The 24,579-nt window shown below is 43.0% G+C and overlaps 1 protein-coding gene and 1 long non-coding RNA gene across 4 annotated transcripts; one reads left to right on the forward strand and one right to left on the reverse strand.

The window, feature by feature from the left end:
• The first annotated feature begins 1,189 nt into the window (after positions 1-1,189).
• LOC112548429 lies at positions 1,190-8,353 on the forward strand. The gene is made up of 4 exons (XR_003092182.1): positions 1,190-1,248; positions 3,161-3,229; positions 7,538-7,622; positions 8,167-8,353. It is a non-coding gene; the product is annotated as an uncharacterized LOC112548429 (long non-coding RNA).
• On the reverse strand, positions 4,446-24,573 carry BCL2 (BCL2, apoptosis regulator). 3 transcript variants are annotated; one of them, XM_025194198.1, is made up of 2 exons: positions 23,221-24,573; positions 4,446-4,581 (listed from the first exon to the last, which is right to left on the reverse strand). In XM_025194198.1, the coding sequence occupies exons 1-2, from the start codon at positions 23,788-23,790 to the stop codon at positions 4,510-4,512; spliced, it is 642 nt and encodes a 213-aa protein (XP_025049983.1). In that variant the 5' UTR covers positions 23,791-24,573; the 3' UTR covers positions 4,446-4,509. The 3 variants fall into 3 exon arrangements, with proteins under 3 accessions (XP_025049983.1, XP_025049984.1, XP_006037839.2); XM_025194199.1 differs by lacking the exon at positions 4,446-4,581 and adding an exon at positions 19,977-21,676; XM_006037777.2 differs by lacking the exon at positions 4,446-4,581 and adding an exon at positions 19,977-21,709.
• Positions 24,574-24,579: the final 6 nt, after the last annotated feature.

The raw sequence follows: 24,579 nt of genomic DNA on the forward strand, positions 1-24,579 counted from the left end.
TAACCGATGAATTTTACAAACAGACTGCTGAGTTCTGTTAGTTTTGTAACAATTCCCTGTGGCCAAATTTCATCGGTTCAGGTGAACTTTATTAAAGACCCTCTTTTTTTGCTGTTGCTTTACCTCAGCACACTTCAGAAAGGATCCTTGAAAGCTTTCTGTAACTCTCTGACAGTTACACCATTGATTTCAGTTAGACTAAATGCAACTTTGGATTCATACTCATATATGGCATCAGTCATCTAATGTTCCAATGCCTGTTGGTTTCTAAGGAGCAGCACCTGCGAGATGCTGCATGCACTTTGTGATGTGCCAAACCTATCCCACACCCAGTGAAGTTAACAGGAGATAGGGCCCCTCAAGGACCTTGTGGACCAGATATTGGTACCTGTCACAGTTTCTTTATATTTTTGGGAACTGATTACCTCATTGTGAGGCAATTCCTGGCTGGTTTCAAGTCAGGTTTACCTAGCTAGACTGTAGCCCTTTTTAACATCTTCTACCAATCTGACCAATGTGGTATGCTAGGGCGGCAAGGGAGGAGCACACGGAGCCCAACAATTCCTTGTTGACATAACAGCCCTTCACCAACAAGTACAATCTGGTGTGGATTCAACCTGCAGTTACTCTGATTTACTCTGTGGTCAGACTACACCCCAGTTGTGACAGGCGAGGGCTGGAAGACATAGCCTCCTCTTCTCCCTTTCCCACCTTGGGTCCAGATTAGCAGGAGAGGGATGGAGTCTATATGAATGTAGGAGACTTAAGATCCACTCCAGGCCTAGCAGCCTTTAGTGAAATCATGGCAAAGACATGCGAGTTTCTGTAGCCAACAGCACACAAGGGCTAAGTACAGACATTTGGGGGCATTATGGGGGAAGCTAAATCAATTCAAAACAGCTGCCCAATATCAGGTAAATTGCGATTGGGGGGAACTGGCAGGGGGGTTGAGAGGGACAAGCAGGCTGATGAGGGGTCTGTTGGAGGATGAGGGCACAGGTGCAACCTGCTCGTGGGATGGGGAGGGAAGGCAGACAGGACCCATGGGTGAGTTGGGGGTGGCAGGAGAGACCAGGGGCTTTTTTTAGCCCTCCAATCCCACCCCCGGCAAGCTGATCCACCTTCTCTCCCACCCCTCCCCCTACCAGGATTTAGTTGCTCAGCTCCAGCAGCAGTGAATGCTGATAAGAGCAGCTGCACCCAGAACAGCTTGCAGGATACGGGTTGGGATGACTGGCTGGTCAGGAGGTGGGGCAAGGGACCGGGGGGGCAAAAAATATCCCGTTGTGGGGTAGGGGGTAAAAAGCACAGCCCCAGGGCTGCGGCTGGTGGTTAGGCTTTTCTAGCCCCAGAGCTGCACAGGGAAATTGTATAGATGTTCCATGTACCAGTTTGACCAAAATCAAGTAAATTTTATACTACATCCATCCAGGTTTATCTTAAATCGGGTTCCGCAATTTTTGGACTAGCTTATGCGCGTGGACCTTCTGTAATGTTACAGGTTTAGATTGATTTCCGGCCACTGAGACTGGATCTGTAAGTGTAATGTCAGCACTGGGATGAGCGAAGTTTAAATTTGCTGGCCATTTTGAAACCACTTTAACCTCCCCAAATGTCTGTACACATACATACTCCATAGTATGGATAGCCAATGGAGTGAAGTGGCTCGATGTGGCTATCTACCTTTGACTCTCCAGCCTGGGAACAACCAGGTACCCGCTCTGAGCTGGGTCAAGTGTATAGGGGCTTCAGCATGAGTCCTGATCAAGGCCTGAAATAATGCTTCACAATGCAGAGTAAGACACTTTATCTGCTCTGCCTCCATACCCCAGTGAGGGAAATGCACTGCTTAGAAAGTAAAGATTTCAACTGAATCCCCCTGAGGTATGTAGCAGCTTACTGCCAGACTTTTCAAAATTTAAGTGTTGATTGCACAAAATTTATGTCTGGATTTTTCTTAAGAATGCAATTTCCTGGCACATGGTAAAACTCACTGTAGACCTGCATGTCAATATAGCAGGCATCCTGTTTCAAATGTTATTATGGAAATATTGCACGGTTCTATGCCAAATTTGTTCAAACTAAACCAGAGGGAATGGAAATACTCTCCCTGGATAGGTGGTGGTTGCATTAGGTGGGTTTGTTTATAAAGAGAATAAAGGTTTCAGCTAAATATAAAAACAGATACATCATAATATTGTATAAGAACTTGAATAACATGTCATTCAGCCTGTGTACTGTGGAAAGAACACTAAGGTCATATCTAAAATAAGATCAGTGACTGCTTGGTAACAGAAACATGTAGGAGGCAAAACTGGAGAATTTTCCATATTTTTAAGTGACACCATCAGGTTTGAAATTCTTTTTTCCAAAAAAGAAAAAAAAAGAAAAATCCTCCCCTGTCACAGTATATATCTGATACAAAATCCAGTGAAGTCAGGGTGACTCTTTCTACAGTGGGCTTTGTATCGGGTCCTAATGCTGTCCTACATTACCCATTTATACTAGTTGTTTATTTTTTGCCTGAAACTCAATTTGGAAACTGAATACAGATTTCTTTGTTGCACTTTTGTTTCCAGCCAGTTTCACTTTTTGGTTCAATTGTCTGATCATGCTCTTACAACATTACATATCTATATAAATAAAGCGTATGCATTTTCAAGATCGGAGCCTAGCAAACTTCATGACTACAATTTTAAATAATGCACATTGTAAATACATTTTGAAATAAAATACAACATTTAATTTATTAAAATTAACAGCATTTTTTCTTATTTATCCATCAGGACCTGTGTTAAATGTATTAGATATTCAAGGACTTGACATTACTAACACTGAAAGCAGCATATGGATTACAGTGCCTTTCTGTGCTGTAGGCACAATTTGTTGTCAGCAATTCTGTTAGGAGAAACATGAAAAACTGAACTCGGGTCTTGACATATCTATTTGTTGTTTAAAAAGACAGAACAACCCTTCTTATTTTCAAAATGTATCTGTTTGTAATTTTAACACTACCCATGTGTTCAATTAATTATTTGTAAACAGTTATTTTAACATCATTTGCTATAATTGTTTTAGATTAAAAACCTTTGCTACTGGGAATAAAATAGTTATGGATACACTGCTAAACAATTTTTGTTTCAAATTGTATTACCTATAGGAAAGGATCACTGGAAAGCAGGGATAGAAGAGACCTCAAGAGGTCATCTAGTCCAGCCCTCTGCTCAAGGTAGCATCATTTCTGACAATTATCCCAGCTAAAAGTCTATCTAAATTGCTCTTTAAAATTTCCAGGGATGAAGATTCCACAACTTGTGTGTAAGTACATGCAGTGTTTTCCACTTATTTTTGCAATCCATTCTTTAATAACAAGGTATTCATAACAAAGGAAAAACCAGGTGTTATAAAATGTTTACCATTCCCAAAGCTTGACAATCCTTCAACCTCATTGCCAAAAAATGTCAAAATAACAAAAAGAAAAGAAACCTTAAAATTCAAAGACAAGTTCAAAACATATAACTCATGTGGGTGACAAATAGTGACAAATATACAAACAATCTGAGTCAGAGATTCCAATGTTAAGAAAACCTCAAATGGTAAAATCTCACATTATCAAAACCATAGGCTAGACCTGCAGGTGAACTCAGAGAGGAAGAGTCACAAAGGAACCTGTTACAACTTCCTGATCCTCGGGTTGACTGACATACTTGATATGCAGAAATGGAGTCAATCTTTTTGGCAGGCATGCCACAAATTAGCCCTGTACCCTCCCTAAGAACACTCAAGTTGAGCTTGTGGACTGCACTAAAGCATTTGGGAAGGTAGCAGCCGCCAAGAGGTCATCTTGCCAGCCATAGATTGCTAGGGCACAGTATGAACTGGCCTTACCATTCTCTCAGCCCTGTTCTCTTCCCACTTCCAGGCACAAGGCACTGCAAGGAAGGAGTATAAGAGACTAAATCATATTAACTCTATCCAGAGCTTTTTTACTGCCAAAGTAGCCAAAGAGATGGACTGTAGCTCTGTATATTTTATAGCTTTTGTTTGAGAGGGTTGCATAAATTCTTAATTTTTGTTTTACAATGGCAACCCAAGCCATTTTTAAATGAAGAGGTGGCATACAATGGCATATATTGTTTTTAATCCTCAAGGGTAACATACTATTGTTTGGCAGTACATTTAAAATAAGGCAGACCTTGACTAATACCTAAACCAAAGAGAAAGATGAAGAGAGGGATCATCTTCTTTTTTTTTTTTTTTTTGACTTGGAAAGCGATAAAGCCAGAAGAACTTTTTTTTTCTTATAGATCTGGGGGCAGAATAAGGCATCTTTAATTAACTTACAACCACCTTACATTCTCAAGCCACATCTTTGACAGAGTGTGATATGTTATTTATGAAGTGTTAGAAATATCAGTTGGTTAATTTGATCAGAGAAGAGTTGCTTATAAAGGGCCCCCAAGTTTCTTCTCAGGCATCTGGTTTTGTTTCCTACATTTTTCTGAAATTTCACTCCCTGAAATAGCCCCAGGAGATGCACATCTCTTTTTCTGTGACAGCCAAGAAGCTTGGGTACCTAAGCTGAAATACAGGAAGAGAGAGGGACAAGACAAAATGTTGCTCCATCATAATTAGGACAACCCTAAAATAGGAAACAATAACAACTACTGATTATTTGGGCTCTTTTCATACTTAGAGATTTTCTTTAAATAGGGATTAAAATGCTCTTAGAAACAACTGAAATGGCTGTCTGTTGCAATCAAATAGGTAGGCTACTCCAGCTACTAACCAAACAGGTCACAACCCATAGTCAGATTTAGCTTTAGGCAATTTATTACAATTAACAGATTGGTTTGGGAGAATGATCTATTTGTAGTCTGCATGAAAGGAAGAAATAAAATAAATGTAAGCCAAACCATGATCCCATGTCCAAAGCACAGCACTAAGGTAATGCTGTGGTTTCCTTTGACTAATTAAGTTCGTTCCAGAGGTCACAATCCTATAGAATTTGTTGCACTTTACCTCCAACTGCTGCCCTGACTGAATATTTTTATTGGGAAACAAAACAAAAACATCAGATCAAAACTGTTCTTGAAAAAATTATATTGCTCTCCATGGAAAAAAATGTTCCTGGCAGATTAGAAAAGATGTAGGGTGATGACTTGATAGGTTTCCTACTGTTTTCAAGAGACATACTGAAGCAAAGTATGAAGAGCAGTCATATGGTTCTGACTCACTACAATAATGCATCAAAGAATTTCATCAGCTGATTATTATCTGAGACAGAAACAATGCTCTAATAGTCAGAATCCTTACACTAAATAAGAGAGTAGACCCACAGAAAAATACCCCAACAATTAAGCTACTCACCAGTTTTGGCCTCAGCCAGCATATTCCAAGAACCCCCTATGTAATCTATCAAAAAGATACAGTGACCATTTATTTTAAAGATCAGATGCAACCAAAGAAAACCAGACAAGACAACCTCCACTGTCATCTGCTCCTTCACATGAATGGCTACGTACTACAGTCAAAATATTTCAGGGTGCTTTTCTAGAACCAATGTTATTTCCAGAACCCCTCACATGCATCCCCTTGTTTAACTCCTTGTTGTGGAATTTTAGTGCATCTTGAAGGCAACAATTAACTGCCTAATTAAACTCCAGGTTGGGACCTTTGTTTACATTCTTTCTGGCACCTGACATTTTAAATGAATATTGTAAATTTTATCTCAGATCCTTAAGCCTTTGTTTAGTGATGGTGCACACATTAAATGGTTATTACCTTCCACTCCAGAAGTTCTTCAGTCAAGAGTAAAGTGATTCTTGCTGCTAAAATGTACAATTCTAACATTTTAAAATGTTACTATCTACTACTGAAGATGAGTAGAACAGGGGCAGGGAAGGAAGAGTAGGTCACATGACAGTCTCAAAACGATGGACTCATTAAGCTTGATTCTCAGTTACACTGAGGACCTTGTATAATAGACCGAGGAGTGGTGGGGTAGGGCACAATAGTTGAGCAGGTGTACACTGGTATAGCCTATAACAATTTACACCAGCTGGGGATTTGCCCCTGGCAGTGTAAAAAGATCGGGGGGGGGGGTGGAATCATGTCCAAATAGCTTCCAATTTGCTTTCAAGTACAATGTTTTAATCTTAAATGTCTGACGTGCCTTGAATCCTAGTTATACAAAAGACTTCCATGGCCCACTGAGTCAGCAGCTGGGAAAAGAACTGGGCAAGTGCATGGGGAGGGGTGTGATGGTGCCATAACAACCCACCTTCAGTGCTGGTTCACTGCAAAGAGCTTCAGTCTCAACTACTAGATGCATGTGCATAAGCTTGCTATATGGGTGAAGTGAGCTCCCACCATCACTACAACTTAATCTTTACACTGTCCAGGATCTGCTACTGTCAGCAGCTCCTAAAATGAATGTCAAAGGTGAGGAGTTTCCAGGGAAAATTCAAATTCTTGACTGTGTCTGTCTGAACCTACATTTTCAGATCTTTAGAGAACAGTCCAAGACTTATTTTTATTCAGAATGTAGAGGTTTTAACTTTTATTTTTAAAATGTCATTAAGTGAATTAACTGTGTACATGATCCATGAGAGGCTTCTTCTGTAGTTGAGCATAGGTTCTAAGTTAAAAAGAGACTAAGAAGAACTCAAGATAAATTACTTTTCCATAGAAATAATCCTTTTTTTCTTTCAAATAAGAAATAAGGCACTCTGAAATTTCACATTATTGTTTCAAAGTATTCAGTGAGTTTTCCTATGGAAAAAGGTCACTTGTAAAGGTAACAGGTAACTTTAGATCAAGTTGATAAAAGTTAACAGATCACCATGACACACTAAAAGCTTGTCGGGTAGAATGTGTTGCTATAACAGGCATTTCACTGCACTATAGCCACAGGCTCAGATCCAGTTGTCACTACGTAGGCCAGGAGTGACCAGGATCTGGCCCATTCAGCCACTTCATCTAACCTGCAGGGCTCCCCACAGCTGTAGAAGCCTGGCAGTGTGGTGAACAGTGGTAGCCAGAGCCAGAGCAATGAATCCTGCTGCTGCTTATCCTATCAGCAAATTTCCAGCCTCATGGGCTGAATCTGGAGCATGGAACTATGTCATCCGGTCCATGGGAGTAGAAATGTGACAGTGGGAGGAACAACAGCTGCCACAGTTCCAGGAGCCACAGCAATTAACTCTACCACCACCAAATTCCAGACCCACGGGCCAGATGACATAGCCCACACTCCAAATTTGGCTCGCAGACCAGCCCTGTGCCACTTTTCCAGCCCACATGGCCAAATGACTTGGACACCACTGACCTAGACAAAAGTCCTGCTGAGTTCATATCCTGTTTGTCCATGTCAAGGACACCCAGTATGACTAAACAAGTCTAAATTCAGCCAGGTATTTAAACATGTGGCTAACTTTAAACTCTTGAGTAGTGCCATGGTCTTAGTAATTTTGCATGTTACATTTGAGCTAAGATGTTCTTGTCTGACTGTACCTGAACTTTGCTCTGTTCCCAGTAAACCTTGCAGGTGGAAGTGGAAGAGCATGCATCCATGCAGATACACACACGTGTACTGGGGAGGAGACTTCCTAGAAGTAGCTGTAAGTAGCTTCCAATACATGTACATAATAAGAATCAGAAGGAAGGCAAATTCCCTTTAAGTGCTTATCAGGAAAGCCCTGCTTACACGCAAGGGAAAAGCCTAAAGCTGAAAACTATAGTACCTAAAATGTTCCACTAGTTTTCTGAATAGTATCTACGAACAACAAAAACAACCCCCAAAATAACTTACTTTATAACCTTCTTTTTCCATTGAATAGAAAATTCTTCTACCTGCATTCCTAATACAAAATATTAAAGCTAAAACAATTTTAATCTAATTTACATTGACATGGCTAACTTTTTTGGTTTTCGTTTGGGTTTGGTTCCCCTCACCACCATTCCACTCAGTTAAATTTGAGCACAGGTCTGTTTCAATTCTGATTAACTTTCTGGATCTGGCCAACTGCCGCAATGTAAACACTATCTAGCACTGTTGAAATCCAAACCAACAAAAAAACCCAAAAAACAAAAAACAAAACACAAAAACAAAAATCAATATTTTGGCAAATATTAAGTCTGGTGAAACATTTTTTTTCATTACAGCATGTAGGCCACTATGAAATGTAAAGAAGCTGTCAGAGACTGAAAGGAAGAGAAGAAAAGAACACAAGTCACCTCTGTGGACCTTCACCTGGGTTAAGAAAGCACTACTGATGGAGATAAATACAGTGGATTCCTTGTATTGGAAATGGTGATTTGATTCTGCTAACCAGCTGATTCCATTAAAAGGAGACTTATTTTTTTTTAAGAACACAGATACTCACTCCTCCCCCACAGCCCCCTGGCCCTGCTTGTGCCTCTCCCCCCCCCCTGCCACAGCCCCTGCCAGCCCTGCAGGTGCCCCTTGCCCCCCACCCACAGCCCCCTGCCCCCCCAGCAGCCAGGGCTATGGGGCCAGGGATGCAGGTCCACAGTCCCCTTCTCCCAGCAAGCTGCTGCAGCAGCTTCCCACCTGCTACCCCCCACTGCAGGCTTGGGCACAGGGGGTGGGGTCAGCTCCCTGGGGCAGTGCGCTTACTACAGAGGCGAGGGGGGGAGCCCGCACCCCCCAGATCTGTGCATGGGGCGGAGGTGGAGGTGGGGGCGGGCACAGGCAGTGAGGGCAGTGGCGCAGGTTTGTGACCCTTAAAGCTACTGCGCACGCAGGGGGCGCATCGCCAGGGAGCCCAGCCTCTGCCCCCCAGATCTGCTGCCCACAGTACCGTCCCACTCCCCACTGGGGCCCAAGCCCTCCCTCCCTACGGGGGCTCAGTCCCCCCCCCATTTACCTGTGGGAGCTGCTCTCCCAGCTGCCTGGGGCCATGTGCATGTACAGTACAGGCAGTCCTCAACATGCAACGTTTCGAGTTACAACATTTCGCACTTACAACATTTATAAGTTGAAACTTTGTTTCAACTTTCTGACGTCAGTTTCAACTGTACAACGCTTAATCCGACACCACGCCATTCCAGCGAACAAGTTTGCTGCGTCACCCGTCTCCCTGGAGAACATCTATCCAAACTTCCTTGGCCACTTTAAGAAGCAGCCAAGACTCCTAAGAAGACTCCAGCCAAGAACCCTTCAAAAAGTCCAACCAAGACCCCTTCAAAAAGTCCAGCAAAGTCACCTCAATGAAGTCCTTCCAAATCAATACGATTGCTACGTACAATATAAATACATTAATGTAGCAATATTACTCATCTATAACTGATTGAGTACAAAATTCTGGGTTATTTTTGGTGAAAATAGGGTATCGGGCCTTGGTTCAAGAACCAATTCCCCATTTATATCAGTGTTTCCCATGAGAACATCGGTTCCGAGTTACAACGTTTTGACTTAAGACGCAATTTTCAGGAACCAATTCGGTCATAAGTCTGAGGACTACCTGTATATGTATATGGCACCCTCTGCCTGACCGCCCTCCCAGCCCCCTGCAAGCTGGAACTCTGCCAGCCTGCAAAGGGCTCCTCACAAAACTGCAAAATCCCCAGGCTTCTCTGGTAAAATTATTCTAAAAACCAAAAATTGTGATTCTAATATGATCAATTTTTACATGTAATAATATACAAATGGTTTTGGTTTTCTCATATTGATTCAAATAAGTGGCTGATTCTACTAACCAGTGATTCTATAAAGTGGAATCCACTGTATGTCTTTATTTATACCCTAGGGCGTTGGATGTATCCTTAAATGTTAAATTAATTACTTGATAAATTGGATTCAGTAATAAATAACTTTTATAAAAAATGTATACCAAAACTAAATAGTAAGATGCTTTCTAATACATTTCTTAACATTTTCCCTTGATTATATATGATTTCTGAACGTAAAATTGTACATAGGAATAGCTTGAAGCCCACTTATTTAGTGGTTATAAGTTATCTTTTCAGTTAAATCATCATGATTAGGCTATCACTTTATATTAGGTACAAAATGAGTAAACATGTCAGTAATAATCATTTCAGTAGCCCACAAAAGTAACCTGAAGTCTCATCCCCTCTTCTCAATGTAGGATATTTGAGAGTATTATAGTGAGGTCTCATTTTCTAAGCAGTCAATGAATTACACTTTTACAAAATATGTTATTCTATATTTATAAGGATGCTAAAAAGAATTATAGACCTTTTTGTGCTGGTATGTGGTCCATCTAGTCCAGTATCTCGTCTCTGACAGTGGCCAAAATCAAATCATTACATATTAACTCACTCATGGGCAAAGTTTCCTCCATATCAGTTTATCTCCCATTTATTAAATTTCATCTCTCTTCTAAGCTATTTTTACCTTGTCTAACATAAGGGTGGATGTTCTCATTATTAATGTAAATACCTAACACTTTCGCAAATCCAATGATGCTTCTGAACTCAAACAGCTTTTGCAGTAATACATGGTCCAAATCCATCACAAGGGGCCAGCCACACGTCATTCATCTGGCCCGTGGAACAGCCCTACACCATGAAGCCATGAAAAGTTTGACACCCCTTATTTAGAGCAGTGGGAGCCAACTTTTTTGCTAGGCATGACACAAGGTAAGCTCTGCCCTCTCCCCAAGAGCCATTTTGATCCTCCTCCCCTGCCCAATCCTTTGCTCTTCCCTCTCATCCCTGTCCTGTCTACCACTCTTCTTACTGCTTGATCCATTGCTCTGCTCTCTCATAGAATCATAGAAAATTAGGGTTGGAAGGGACCTCAGCAGGGCCATCCCCAACTAGATCATCCCAGCTGAAGCTTTGTCTAGCCAGGTCTTGAAAACCTCCAAGAATGGAGATTCTACCACCTCTCTGAGTAACCTGTTCTAGTGTTTTACTACCCTCCTAGTGAGAAATTTCTTCCTAATATCTAACCTAAACTTCCCTTGCTGCAACTTGAGACCATTGCTCCTTGTTCTGTCATCTGCCACCACTGAGAACAGTCTAGGTCCATCCTCTTCCAAACCCCGCTTCAAGTAGTTGAAGGCTGCTATTAAGTCCCCTCTCAGTCTCTTCTCTAGACTAAATAAGCCCAGTTCCCTCAACCTCTCCTCAGAAGTCATGTCCCCTAGCCCCCTCACCATTTTTGTTGCCCTCTGCTGGACTCTCTCCAAAATCTCCATATCTTTTCTGCAGTGGGGGACCCAAAACTGAACACTATTCCAGATGTGGCATCACCAGCGCTGAATAGAGGGGAATAATCACTTTCCTTGATCTACTGGCAACACACCTACCAATGCAGCCCAGTATGGCAACAAGGGCACACTGCTGGCTCATATTCAGCTTATTGTCCACTGTAACCCCCAGGTCTTTCTCTGCAGAGATGCTCCCCAGCCAGTCAGCCCCCAGCCTGTACTGGTGCATGGGATTGTTCTGTCCCAAGTGCAGGACTTTGCACTTGTCCTTGTTGAACCTCATAAGATTCCTTCTGGCCCAATCCTCCAGTTTGTCTAGGTCACTCTGAATCCTAGCCCTGCCCTCCAGCATATCTACTACTAACCCCAGCTTAGTGTCATCTGGAAACTTGCTGAGGGTGTTTGCTGAGGCTATGCCATGAAGACCTTGAACAAAACTGAACCCAGGACTGAACCCTGGGGCACTCTACTTGATACTGGCTGCCAACTAGATATCGAGCCATTGATTACCCTCTAAGCCTTATGCTCCAGGCAGTTTTCTATCCATCTTACAGTCCATTCATCCAGCCCTTACTTCCTTGATGCACTTTCCCACAACATTCTCGCAGGCAAGCTAAGGAAGTAAGGGCTGGATGAATGGACTGTAAGATGGATAGAAAACTGCCTGGAGCATCAGGCTCAGAGGGTAATCAATGGCTCGCCTGCGAGAATGTTGTGGGAAACTGTATCAAAAGCCTTGCTAAAATCAAGGTACACCACATCCACCAGTCCCCCGCATCCACAGAGCCAGTCACCTCATCATAGAAGGCCATCAGGTTAGTCAGGCATGACTTGTCCCTGGTGAATCCATGCTGACTGTTCCTAATCACCTTCCTCTCCTTCAAGTGCTTAGAAATGGATTCCTTGAGGATCTGCTCCATGGTTTTTCCATAAACTAAGGAGAGGCTGACTGGTCTGTAGTTCCATAGATCCTTTTTCCCTTTCTTAAATATGGGCACTATGTTTGTCCTTTTCCAATCATCCAGAATCTCTACTGATTGCCATGAGTTTTCAAAGATGATGGCCAATGGCTCTGCAGTCACATCAGCCAACTCCCTCAGCACCCTTGGGTGCATCCCATCCGGCCCCTTGAACTTGCTTGTTCATGTTCAGCTTTTCTACGTAGTCCCTCTCCTCCCTTCCTGATCAGCTCTTCTTGATCCCTCTCAGATCTTCCATGTGCCACATAAAGCAGCTTTGTGTGCCACTTGTGGCACATTTGCTGCAGGTTGGCCATCCCTGATTAAGAGTACCACATAGCTTCTTCCATCCATGGAATGAAATAAAAAGAACCCTCTTCCCAGTACTGCCCTCAGAAAGAGTCTGTACTTTGTTGCAACAAAGTAAAGACTGCCTTCTCAGTTACTATAATAACTACTATTGAATTATTAGGTCCAAGCATACATTGTGTTCAAATAATTAAAAAAAAGAGAATAAATGTAATATTCCAAGCAGTGCTGGAAAATAACAGATAAGTAATTAAGTAATTAATGGCCTGATCCAAAGCTCACTGAACTCATTTGGATTTTTTCCATTTACCTCAATGGGCTTCAAGTCAGACAAGGAAATTAGTGCAAGATAATTTGCTGGATTTCTTTAGAGATTGCTGTGTGATGAAGAAACCACAAGCTGGATTCTCCCACCACACACCAGTTTTACAGTACTGACTTTTAACTCTTGCCCTCGAGTTTCACTCCTGTCAAATGGAAAGCAAGGTCCCATTAGTTTTGTGCTTCCGGGAGCTTGACCACTGAAGTCAGTGGAAAACCTCCCAATGAGCACTGGATCAGACTGTGTATGAAAAGGGATGGATAGATAACCTAGCTATAACTTTGAACTTCAGACATGCTATGTATCTCTAAAATCTTCTAAAATGTAGAATACAAAGACAGTTCTGTTTTCTATCACCAGTGTGCTTTTGCACTGTTTTAGAGTTGCTAAACAACTGCTAACATGTGATTAATGTGCTTAGGAATGGGTCTGTGGGTGTGCTGAGTGGTAGAAACCTCTGAACATGGGGCACCCACACACACTGTTTATGAAAGGGGTGCTCATCATTCATCTGTGAACTTAGATGGGAAAGAACACAAGAAAACTGACGTTATGGTTTTGGCTTCTCTGTAGCTCATGCTACAGTGTTGACATTTAAAAGACTAGAACTGCATCAGTTTAGGAAATGGTTACTAAAAGTATGACTAGAAAGCATGACAGAAAGCTGGGGACTGCATAAAGCAGTCAGTCAGGACTAGAAATAAGAAGAGAGAAAGAATTACTAAAAACAGAACAACAACAGGCAACCAGACAGCACATTGCTGGTAAAATGACTTGACTCTCATAAATGCACAACTTTGCATTTTACCCATAACTTGAATTACAGAAAAGGATGAAAATAGTCACCAAAAGGTGGCAAAAATCCAATTTCCTAGAGAAGATTCATTATTTAATCTGATTTCTCATGTTCTTGACACTGATTGTTTTACTGCCAAGGTTGCTGACCCAGTTTAGGTAGCAGAGCCAATCTGCACAGAACACAGACCAGAGATAAGCATGCAGCTTGCTGGCATTAGTAGCAGAAGCAGTGGTTGCAATAACATTACTGTGCTGTAGAGAACCCAGCAGATGGGATTCCCCGTGTGTCAGGCACTGTACAAACACATGAGGAAAGACAGTCTAAGAGATCCTAAACAAACAGCTGGAGGGAAAACAGAGGACCAGGAAGAAGAATGATCTTTTTCAAATCTACAAAACAGTTTAGATCAGTGGCATTCATCCTTTTGCTCCTGCAGGCCAGATGAGGGCTGTGGGCCTGGTCTACAGACCAGATCAGACCCCATGCCTCAGGATCAGGCCCCAAGATTCTGTGTAGCCCTTGCCTGCTAGGATTGAGCCTTAGGTCCTGAGCTACCTCAGCCTGGTCCTACATGTGGGGATTGGGCTCTGGGGGGCACTGTGCCAGCCCTGCACACCAGGATCTAGCTCTACGCCATCCCACGCACTGGACCTAAGGCACTGGGCCACAGACCATGAGGCAGCCCACCAAGCTGTGGTGAGCCATGCAGGCCAGATAACCCGGCACCGGATGGCTGGATTTGACCTGCAGGCTGGGGGTTGAGCACCTCTGGTTTAGATTAGTGAGTAAATCCCCCTTCTACTTTCCAGGCTAGTGGCTTCTCCACCAGGCAATGCTACTCAATCTACTTTTGCACTTCCCTCAAATTTCTGCTCTAACTTTGTACTACGGAAGCCTAATGCTGACTCTTGTTTTACACAAACAATTACTAGAGATCAAAACCACAGTAGAAAACCAAAGTAGTATCCCAGCCTCACCCTCCCACATTTTTCTGAAGCCAGATCTCCTTTTCCTTGCTCTGAAGATGAAAGGCTCTACACCACCAAATGCCACTCTTATATTGAGGATGTTTAAAATTAGCTTTAAGGTCACTCTCCATCAGTGATGCAGCACAAAGTGATTGTACCACTTGGAAAATCTGGGCCATGATGGGAAAAGACTCCCTCCCACACAACACGCAATTTTACAAGCCATTTCATACAAGACTAATAGTTTTTCTCAATTCTGAAGTGTAAAATAGGCCATCCTATATTACAGATGCTTGACCATCACAGTATTGTGTCACAATGAGGCAGTTATGTGTAAATGACAACACACACATTAACATAAGAAAAATCCTAAGAACAAAAAATGCTTCTCTCTGAAAATACTTTACTAATATTTTCACAGGTAATGTCAAAGATGATTGAAAACTACAGCAACAAGGCTAAAATAATTATTTTCTCTGCGTTTTTCCCATCATTATTTTTCTGTTGTTTACATTTTGAATTTGTAGTTTCCCTATAAATTAGTTTCTTGTCAGCACTGGCAGACAGAAAAATATTTTGATAAATATGAAAATGTGATTTTAAAAACCACAGACCCACACAAACTGACTAATGACTCAGAAGGTGCCATACCTGCTGATTAACTGCTGCTAATCCGCTTTTAAATAGAACAGATTTTCAAACTGACAATTTCCTTTTAACAGTCAAATGGTAACTTATGGCAAGACCTCCAGATGGCTCTTGCAATGTTAAGTGTTCCAGCACATAACTTTGAGGTACCTGGCTCTCAGAACAGAGTCCACAGCCCTGAGTTAGACACTCAAGCTCCTATACAATGTATGTGAGGATTTAGGCCCTTCAGAACAGTAATTCACAAGAGCTAGACCTTGAGTAAGGGCATTGACTAGACTAGCTAATGGGAAATGCTGAAGAGAGTTGTGTGCCTTCAAATCCAGCTGTTCTTCAGACCTCATGTGCCTCACTCAGGGCTGCAAGGAGGTACCTATATCAGATGAGGATTCACATTCCAAATTGTTTCCTGGAACTAGGAAACAATTTGCTAAGTTGTTCCATGTAAAAACGGCACTGGAGCCACTACTTTACTTGGCCGATGAGGTGCTGTTGCCCTTCTTCCATCTGAGGTCTCAAAGGTTAAAACATTTACCGAGGAAGCAGGTAACTTGGGTCCAAAGCCTGCAAAAATTCAAATTTGCTCCTCACTTCCTGGGATAGTGCCCCAAATTGGCTGTTCTGAGGTGGAGACATGCTCTGCTTCTCTTCCTGAACTGTGCCACTTTAGGCCAGACACAGGAAGCCTAGAGTGCCTAAACACGAGCGCAGAGGCTGCTCCAACGTGCTATAATTACAGCACATCAGAGCAGACTCAATTAATCAAGTCTGGTGGAGTTCATTGAACACACTTTTTGAAGCCACCATTTTGAAGCGTAGGGACACTAATACACAAGACACTGAGGCACTTTAAAGGAGCTCTTGGAACTGCTCTAATTAAAGTGCCCACCCCTGGAGCATGTGTAAATGTGCCCCTAGTGCTTAGGGCACGCACTGAGAGGAGAAACCTAGGCTCTGACCCATGTTCCAAGGACTGTTTTGTATTTTACAGTCACGTACTCCTACGTGACTGCCCTAATCACAACACTAGAGCTGTGCTTCCCTTGTACTTTCAGTTTTGCCCCAGTGAATCTCAAAATATTTTGTGCAAATCTGCACAGCTTGAAAACGAGAGCTGAAGAGCATCATTTGTCATCCCAGAACAACTGACAGTGCTGTGGGATGGGCAGCTTCTGGGAGGTTGGAAAGATGGGTTTGAATCCCTTCATGTTGAGAAAGACATTGAAAGCCAGGTCTTCCACAGCACACTGCTGTTCCAACTACCAAGCGATTAGCTAAAAGGATGGGGAGAGGCACCTCCTCCAGCTGTGATTCTTAATATTCGAACATGGATCTGTACTGTGCGCATCCTGATCCTCTAGGCATGTATAAGGCATGTCTCACAGCATGCCTCCTAGATCATGCTAGAACACTTGAAGAGGGGATAATTGAAGTATCTGGATTGAGTAGAGCAGGGGTTGTCAACTGGGGGTCCATGTATCCCCAGGAGTACTTGGAAAGGGGCTACGGATGGAGCACCATCACCCAACACCCCATGCCACCACTTCCCAGGAGCAGGGCTGGGAGCGGGTTGAGGGCAGCAGCTCCCATCTGCAGGCCGCGCAGGTGCCATCTGGCCAGCTGGACACCGGGGGGAAGCTTTCATACAGCAGCCGCTGCCATCCACCACCCTGCACCACCACTGCCACATGCAAGCCCCCAGAAGGGGTACACTCCTTAAAAAAGGTTGAAAACCCCTGGAGTATAGGGCAAGCTGCTCAGCTTTGTGAAGGTAGACATAGCTTGGCATATGCAAAAGTAGGATTGCAGGTGCCTGGGAAATTTTATTGGTGAAAATTTAGGCACCTAACTAACTAAGCAAGATTTCTGAGAATAAAAATTTTGGACTTAGATGCCCAAAAGAATGTTAGGGTCCTTCCTTAGGCACGTAAGTCCTTTTATGCACTGGGAACTCAGTTATTACATGGGGTCAAAGAAAGACTCAAGAATTCACCATATTAGTATTTCCAAAAATGTGTATAATTAATTTAGTAACAACTAATGCACTCATCAAAACAGCTAAGATTGTGATACCCTTACTGAGTAGTAAAACTCATATTATAAGACGTCACACTGAAGCCATTGGGAGGAGGGTAAGGTACAACTCATTGGGTGCATCTACACGTGCAATTAATGCAAAGCGATAAACTCTGGAGCACTCTGAGCCATAGTACACTGCTCCCAGGTGCAACGTCTACACATGCACCCAGGCCAGCAGCACTTCAAGTCAGGGCAGAGCAGGCCAAGGTTGGCAGCAGCTTGCGGGGTGAGCGCCGGGCAGCGTCATGGTGCGGAGGGGCTGGCTGGGGCACGTGAGTGCTGAATGTGCAGAGCTGTGTGACTAGGTGGCAGGCAGGGGTCTGGCCCCCTGCTGCCTGGACTGACTGTGCACGATTTCTGCTCCCAGTCACCGTCTACATGTGCATTTCAGTGCAGTAAAGTACTTCACTGCAAGTTTTAGTACTATATTACAGCAGAGTTAACTAGTATATTGCACTCTAATACCAGTGCATATGTAAGACAGTGACGCTTTACTGTGGAGCCAATTAGTCTACTCGGTGGGAAGCACACGTGTAGATGTCCCCAGTATGTGTAAGAATCTCACAAGCTGTCCATAAATCAATCACCTTTCTTCAGAGCAACTTTTTCAAAGCCAACTCATCAAAGCAACCTTTTTTCATTTCTCTGGGCTGGTTACTAGCATAAATAAAGTATTATCTGTCTAAATGTGCATGAGCATGTCTGTGTCTCCTTTGCTGTCCCCAATTATTTTTTGTTTTAAATGACCTTTTTCCTGGAAAATTTAAACACCAAAAGAGCTACAGGTAGGACTATGAACAGCCCAAGGCTGAGCTCTGCTGATCTACAGTATATACCACTGATTCTCAAGTGGGGTATGTGAGATCCTTTTAAGTGTCATGGTATGCCATGCAATATTGGTGTTTTTAGGAGTACAAACACTTGCACTTCATTCACAACATAGACTCAGAGATTTCAAATAGGAACAGAGTCAAAAACAGCCTGACCTGTTACTGTCTTTCTGAATTCTTTGCAACAGAAGAATTACAGTATTATTTTTCCAGAGGAAAACTGAGTGCAAGCTAAGAGCTGGCATTTTCTGAGGGGTGCTTTGAATCTAACAAGGGTTGTTGTGAGTCTAAGGTTGAGAACCCACTGGTGTTGGGTCTGGGCTCCAGACTTGACTAAAAGGAAGAATTATTTCAAGGCAAATATGGGTATTCTCCCAAAATGCCTCACATTTAATATTTCCAGCTCATACTCGTAAGTCACAAACTGTGCTAGTCTGTTCATCTGCTATTGAGACAGTTATTCTGCAGTTAAAACGGCAGACATTAAAAAAAAAAGCCATTAACTTATCAACAGTCACAACACATATATATTAAGTACCATGAAATTGTAGAGATGACCTACTTTTCTTCTTTTTTCTTTTATAATGCAATTAAGAAGTTTTAATCAAGTCAAAGTGTGCTATCCTGACCTGTATGCAAATCTTTGTAAGCTGTATTTATTTCCCATCAGAACTGTAAACTGAAAATACAGCCAACAGTTAAATGATGTTGTTTTTCTGTCTCAAATTCCAACAGAATCATTAAACAATGTAATGTTAAGGAATCTAACAGTCATTAGACATCATTACTATTGGATACACAGGAATCATTAAAATGTCTGCTCTGTAAGTGATATCCCTTTCTGGCTCATCTATTTGTGCTTCTCTGTCTTTGGTTTCCTTATAAAATAATAAATAATATACGTCCTTTTGAAAGTATTTTGATTGTATTTAATAGAGATTTATTTAAAAATACAATTTGTCACCAGCTTGTGGTTACTTCAAGTTACTTGAAGTATGCTCACAAAATAGAGCAAAGGTATACTGAGCAATTGGTTTGCTGTTTTATGACAGAGAATATGTTCTTACAATTATAAAAATGACATTATTTTCATAAATATTATACTGCAACATTACAGTACGGAAATAGCACTACACACTGGACCATTACCATGGCAAGCAGAAGTACAAACAGTATAAAAGTATGAACTTATAACACAGTAGCTGTAACAGGTACCTGTGCAAAATACTGATATTATATTAAATTATGCTTACACTATATAAAAAAGTGTGCATAAAATATGCTTACAAGCAGTTACTTTGAAGAGACATTCATCATACTATAGTAAGAGTATATGCTTCCTACATTGTGAATAAGTGCCAAGTTGAAGACTGAGTTTCAGTAAATTATCCCCAATGCATGTTTTCCCTTTAACATGTTTTGAAAAAAACAAATCCTATGCCAAGTGCCATCTAGGATTTCTTCCATCTGAAAAGAGGATTCCAATAGCTGCATCTGAAACTTCATTTTAGTTGTAAGAGCGTACAAGTTTTTCAACCATTAATAGTCACAATAATCTTAACAGAGAAATGAATGTAAATGCATCATCAGATGATATTTCACACATCTGCCCTCATCTGTGCATTACACATAAATACACACCAAAAATATGGCCTACAGTGCATCAAATCATCAGCCTTTGTTTACATAGTATCCATAGGATGTAGCTTGCCTTTTAAAGGCTCTTGCTATCTGTGTTCTAAATTACTTTCTTCCAAATTTCAAAATATCAAGAAATGACCTTCATTTGTTTGCTTCATCTGGCCAAGTATTTCTAGTAACACCTTTCTCTTTTAAAAATATTAATTTAAATTAATCCCTTACATTTTTATTACTAGAATACACATACAACATAAAATCAGGGCTTGAACTGTAGTCTACAGTGATTTCAGTGGACCATGGAGTAAGTCATAAGTTCCAGGCAGCAAAAGAACTTGGACAAACTTTAGATGTGATCCTCAGCTCAGCAGCTCCAATGTCTTAGATGCCTGTAGTGATAGAAGTTAATTTACAGATGCTCCCTAACATAGGAGACTGAAGACGTCAGGAATTGGGAGATGGTTCTTGAGTGAGGGAGTAGCTAGTTAGTTAAAGAGAGACAAAAAGTCTGCAGAGACTTGTCTACTGCTCCACAATAAAAGTTATTGTATGATTCCTCTTGCTCATGTCTGATTGGGTTTTACTGAACTTGGTGATCACTACATGTCAGGAGGGGGATATGAACCCATACCTCTGTACATTTCTTACAATACATTTTCCAAGGTGCCCAGAGCTGTGCTTCTGTGCATGCCCAAAACAACTGCTACCTTGGTAGGGTTACCTAATCTGGTCCCTATTTCTAGATGTTCTTGAAATAGGGGTCCCCTTCACATAGCTCTCCAGAGGACACAATCTGACAGATGTGCTCTAAGCCCACAGCTGGAAGAGGGCAAGGCTTTTTTTCTTTATGCAACAGCTCAGTGGAGTGGTTAGTGCACTCATCCAGAATATAGAAGACTTCAGTTTGATGCCATCATCAAACCACAACTCTCCCCTCCCAGGACAGTGCCCTAGTAACTGCCAGACTATAAGCTGTTCTGGGGTGTAGAATAAGGGGTGGCAATTTGCTACATCTCCTTCTGAAATTCTGCCACTTAGCAAAATGAATGCAAGCTTCTCAGCCAAAGACAAAGACCAAGCAGAAACACAACTCCAGCCCAGGGATGGGTGTGTGTTTACCTCTGAGAGGGAAGACCCTGCTCCATAGATTATCAAGTTTATCCAGTATAAGTTTCATGTAAAATGGATAAACAATCCTTGGCATAGGAAACAGAGCCCAGGTGCTCCTCTCGCAGGTGAGTCTGTTACTTACAGGGTTAAACAGCCATGTTGTTGCACTGCTTTTGGTTTAGGAGGTAGTATGTGAAGAGATACTGCACCTAACATCCCCAGCACTCAAGTCATGAGTCCCTTGTCAGATCTAGCTCCTGATTTCCTAGACAGAAAATCTAATTGCTCTGGTCCCTTACCTACTGTCTTTGTGTCTATGATGGTCCAGGGAATATGCAAGAAGCAAGATTTGTTTGGTATTATCTTTTATATAGTTGGGAGAGCTGTTAGATAAGCTTTGGGCATTTTGTGCTTGAAAGCTTGCAGAACATCTTTCCCAACTATAGAGTTGGTGTACTAAAATATATTATCCAACAAATTCTGCTCCTTGCTGCCTCTTTATGCTCAGTGCAAACAGCTGTCCTATTAAAAAAAAAAAAAAAAAAAAAAGGAGTGTGTGTAGAGAAATATCTTCTTGGAAGATTGTCCTTCAGGTTCATTTGAATGTCCGTTGGTGAAATGTTTATACCATATTTATAATTTCCAAGATAAGATGACCTCTTCTTCCCACCAAGTTTCAGTTCACAGGCCATTGTCCAAATCACTGTTCTTGACATTTTAATTTTGGAAATCGAATACAAACACAGTACAATTCTCCAAAATCTTACCCTAAACAGTGTGGCAGTCCACAGGCATTCTCGAGCCCCAACACTGTGTGTATGACAGAACAAGGAAACTCTCAGCCTTTAGAGAGAGACACAAACAGCACAGGTAGCAAACCACAAAACATAACACTAATTTAAGATGATTCTGGATGCTGAAAGAGACAGTAACATTCTAGAAAGACTTTTTTCTAAATAACAGGCATAAATCAATGCACTTGCTGGGAAACATTACTCCCTTTAGAAACTCTGTTATGTAAGTGATTGCTCTCTAAAAATATCTCGTAAGAGACAGGACTATAGGCTACTATTCCCCCAGGCCAGGACAGTCTCATCTTTTAAACAACTTACAGCATTTCCCAGTCCTATATATAAAAGTTTCTTCTTCAACACGTCTTTAGTTTAGTATACTGCTCCTGTACGCAAATACATTACAGATGTGTCATACATAATTGGCTTTATGCATGCGGCAAGCCTGAATTGAGACCTGAATTATGCTTGGGGGCATAATGTTTCTTACTGTCAATTGATTAGTATAGAAGGAAGAAAGAAAGCCAACACCCACTGGTCAAATGGGTATTTTTTGAGACAGAAAGAGAGTAAGTTTGACTGTTGAAAGTTGAAAACGGCACATTTGCCTTGTGAGTGGTGAAATTCAGGTCCCTTTGGATGAAGCTACAACCATTCCAACTAGACGTAACTTTTATCTGTGGGACTTGTAAAATATTGCTTGCCTAGGAATGTCCTAGGTTACAATAAACAAAATTTTTTCCAGAAAAATCCCACAGTAAGTTCCTCTGCTGGCCTCTGAGAAGCATTTATTCCTTCCAGACTGAAAATTGCTCAGTGTAAACACAGGAGAGAAACAGTTCAAAAAATGAACCATATGCAAAACTATCTAGTTAAAGTATCATTGTGGCTACGAGAGGCAGGTGATAGTCAGTCCTGACCAATGTTTCACTCCATTCTTTAATACGCAATTCACCTGTTTAAAGTGTCTATGACTAAAATGTCACCCACTATACGTGAGCAGTTATGCACACGTACCTTCTCTGCTTTATCCCTCCACTCCGCACCAGCAGCATCACTCCTGGGTATAATAATATCATTGTTTTCTTTTCCCACACTGCTCCATGACCCCATGCCACCATCAAGCACTGTGTGGCGCTTGTATCATGTCAATGGTTAAAGTAAACTGAAGAAGAGGAGAGGGAAAACTCTCCCTGCACCCATCCAGGAGAATGGCAGGGTGAGGAGGAAAGGAAAAAACAGCTTCCTCAAATGCTTAGCAGGGAAGGAAAGGCCGTGAACACTCTCTCAGTGAAACTGCTTCACTTTAACCCTTGCATGACCCAACACTCAACGTTAAGGGAGCTAGTCAAAGGCTGGCTAGTGGCAGCCCCTTAAAAACGAACTCCCGTGCCCCAAGCCAAACTACTGCCTGACTTCATTTGTCCCAGTCAAAGCATAAATTGGAATTTTTTGTATTCTGTTTTCTCGTGCCCTGCGCACCATCCAGTTTGTTGACCTCCCAAGAGTGGCTAGAAGGCATCAGCACTGTATTTTAAAGGGAAAGAAACAACGGATACATACCCAGCCTCCATTGTCCTGGATCCAGTTCTGGAGGTGCCTGTTCAGGTACTCCGTCATCCATGTTGCAATGTTGTCCACGAGGGGTGACATCTCCCGGTTGACACTCTCCACGCACATCACGCCACCGAACTCAAAGAAGGCCACAATTCTCCCCCAGTTCACTCCGTCTCGGAACAGCTCCTCCACTACCGCCACAAAGCGCCCCCTGGCTGTGAAAGGGGTCAAGTGCAGCTGGCCAGACATCTGGGCAAAGTCACTGTGGTAGCGGCGGGAGAAATCATCTCCAGCTTGGCGCAGGGTCAGGTGGACAGCCTGTGGGGCTGGGCCCGGCTCATTACCAGGAGGCACGTTACTAGCAGCAGCTGAGCCAGCAGGCTCAGGATGCAGAGACACCGGCCCAGCATGGTCAGAGGAAGTCCCAGCAGCAGCAACAGCAGGAGAGAGACTCGGAGAACCCCGTGCTCTGTCTTGGTGGGCAGCCCAGTCATATCCCCTCTGTGACAGTTTGTAATGGATGTACTTCAGCACTATCTCCCGGTTATCATAGCTTCTTCTCCCAGGATTAGCCATACTTCCCGACAGGGAACCAGTGAGGAGGAGGAAGAGGAGGAGCAGGGCGAACCCCCAAAAGTAAAGCAGCCAGTAATATGAATCACAACAACAACAACAGCAATTATAATCCAGTTATTGCATTGGATGCGGCTTCATTCATGACCGAGCGGGGAGCTCGCAGAGGTACTTTCCTCTTCTCAGTTTGCGACGCCCGGTACAAATAAGCACGACGAGGCTGCGAGGGTTTTATTCCCAGGCGCACCCTTAGCATCCACGAGACAATTTACTTCAGACCCATTTCCTCCTCGATGCCGAAGCACGTGCAGTTGAAAGAAAAAAGACCAGGTGCGCTCTTGTTCATCCTTTTCTTTCTCCCCTCCCCGGGCGGGTGCTGAACCACCCTGTGCGGAGGCTGCGGACCGCCGGCGAGTGAAGGCGCAGCCCAGGCACCGGGGGCGAAACCCACAGGAGACCGCCCCGACCCGAAATCCGCTCCTCTCTCAGGAAGACCCAGCCAGCATCCCAGACGTCCCGCTGGCCGGGGTGCGCGGGCAGACCAGACCCCCGCTGTGCGGTGCGGTGCGGTGCGGTGCGGCGCGGGGGGCCGCCCCGAGCAGGAGGAGGAGGAAGAAGTAATACTACATCCACAGCGGCTTCCCGAGGGCCAGGCCCAGGATGGAGAGCAGCCCCCGCGCCCGGCGGGGCGGCGCAGGCGGCAGGGGAGGCGCAGGCAGCGGCATGGGCAGCGCCGCGGGGCTCATTCAGGCGCCGAGGTGTGGCGCCCGGGGCTGACGCCCGCCCCCCAGT

Source organism: Alligator sinensis, unplaced genomic scaffold (genome assembly GCF_000455745.1).
Source record: "Alligator sinensis unplaced genomic scaffold, ASM45574v1 scaffold491_1, whole genome shotgun sequence".
Classification (NCBI taxonomy): Eukaryota; Metazoa; Chordata; order Crocodylia; family Alligatoridae; genus Alligator; species Alligator sinensis.

What these genes read in the sequence shown, in the direction of transcription:
- BCL2 (XM_006037777.2), bottom strand. Translation starts at nt 23,790, where the DNA reads ATGGCTAATCCTGGGAGAAGAAGCTATGATAACCGGGAGATAGTGCTG. An exon ending in TCCAGGACAATGGAGGCTGG is followed by an intron (nt 21,710 to 23,220) that starts GTATGTATCCGT and finishes CTCTCTCTAAAG; the next exon opens with GCTGAGAGTTTCCTTGTTCT.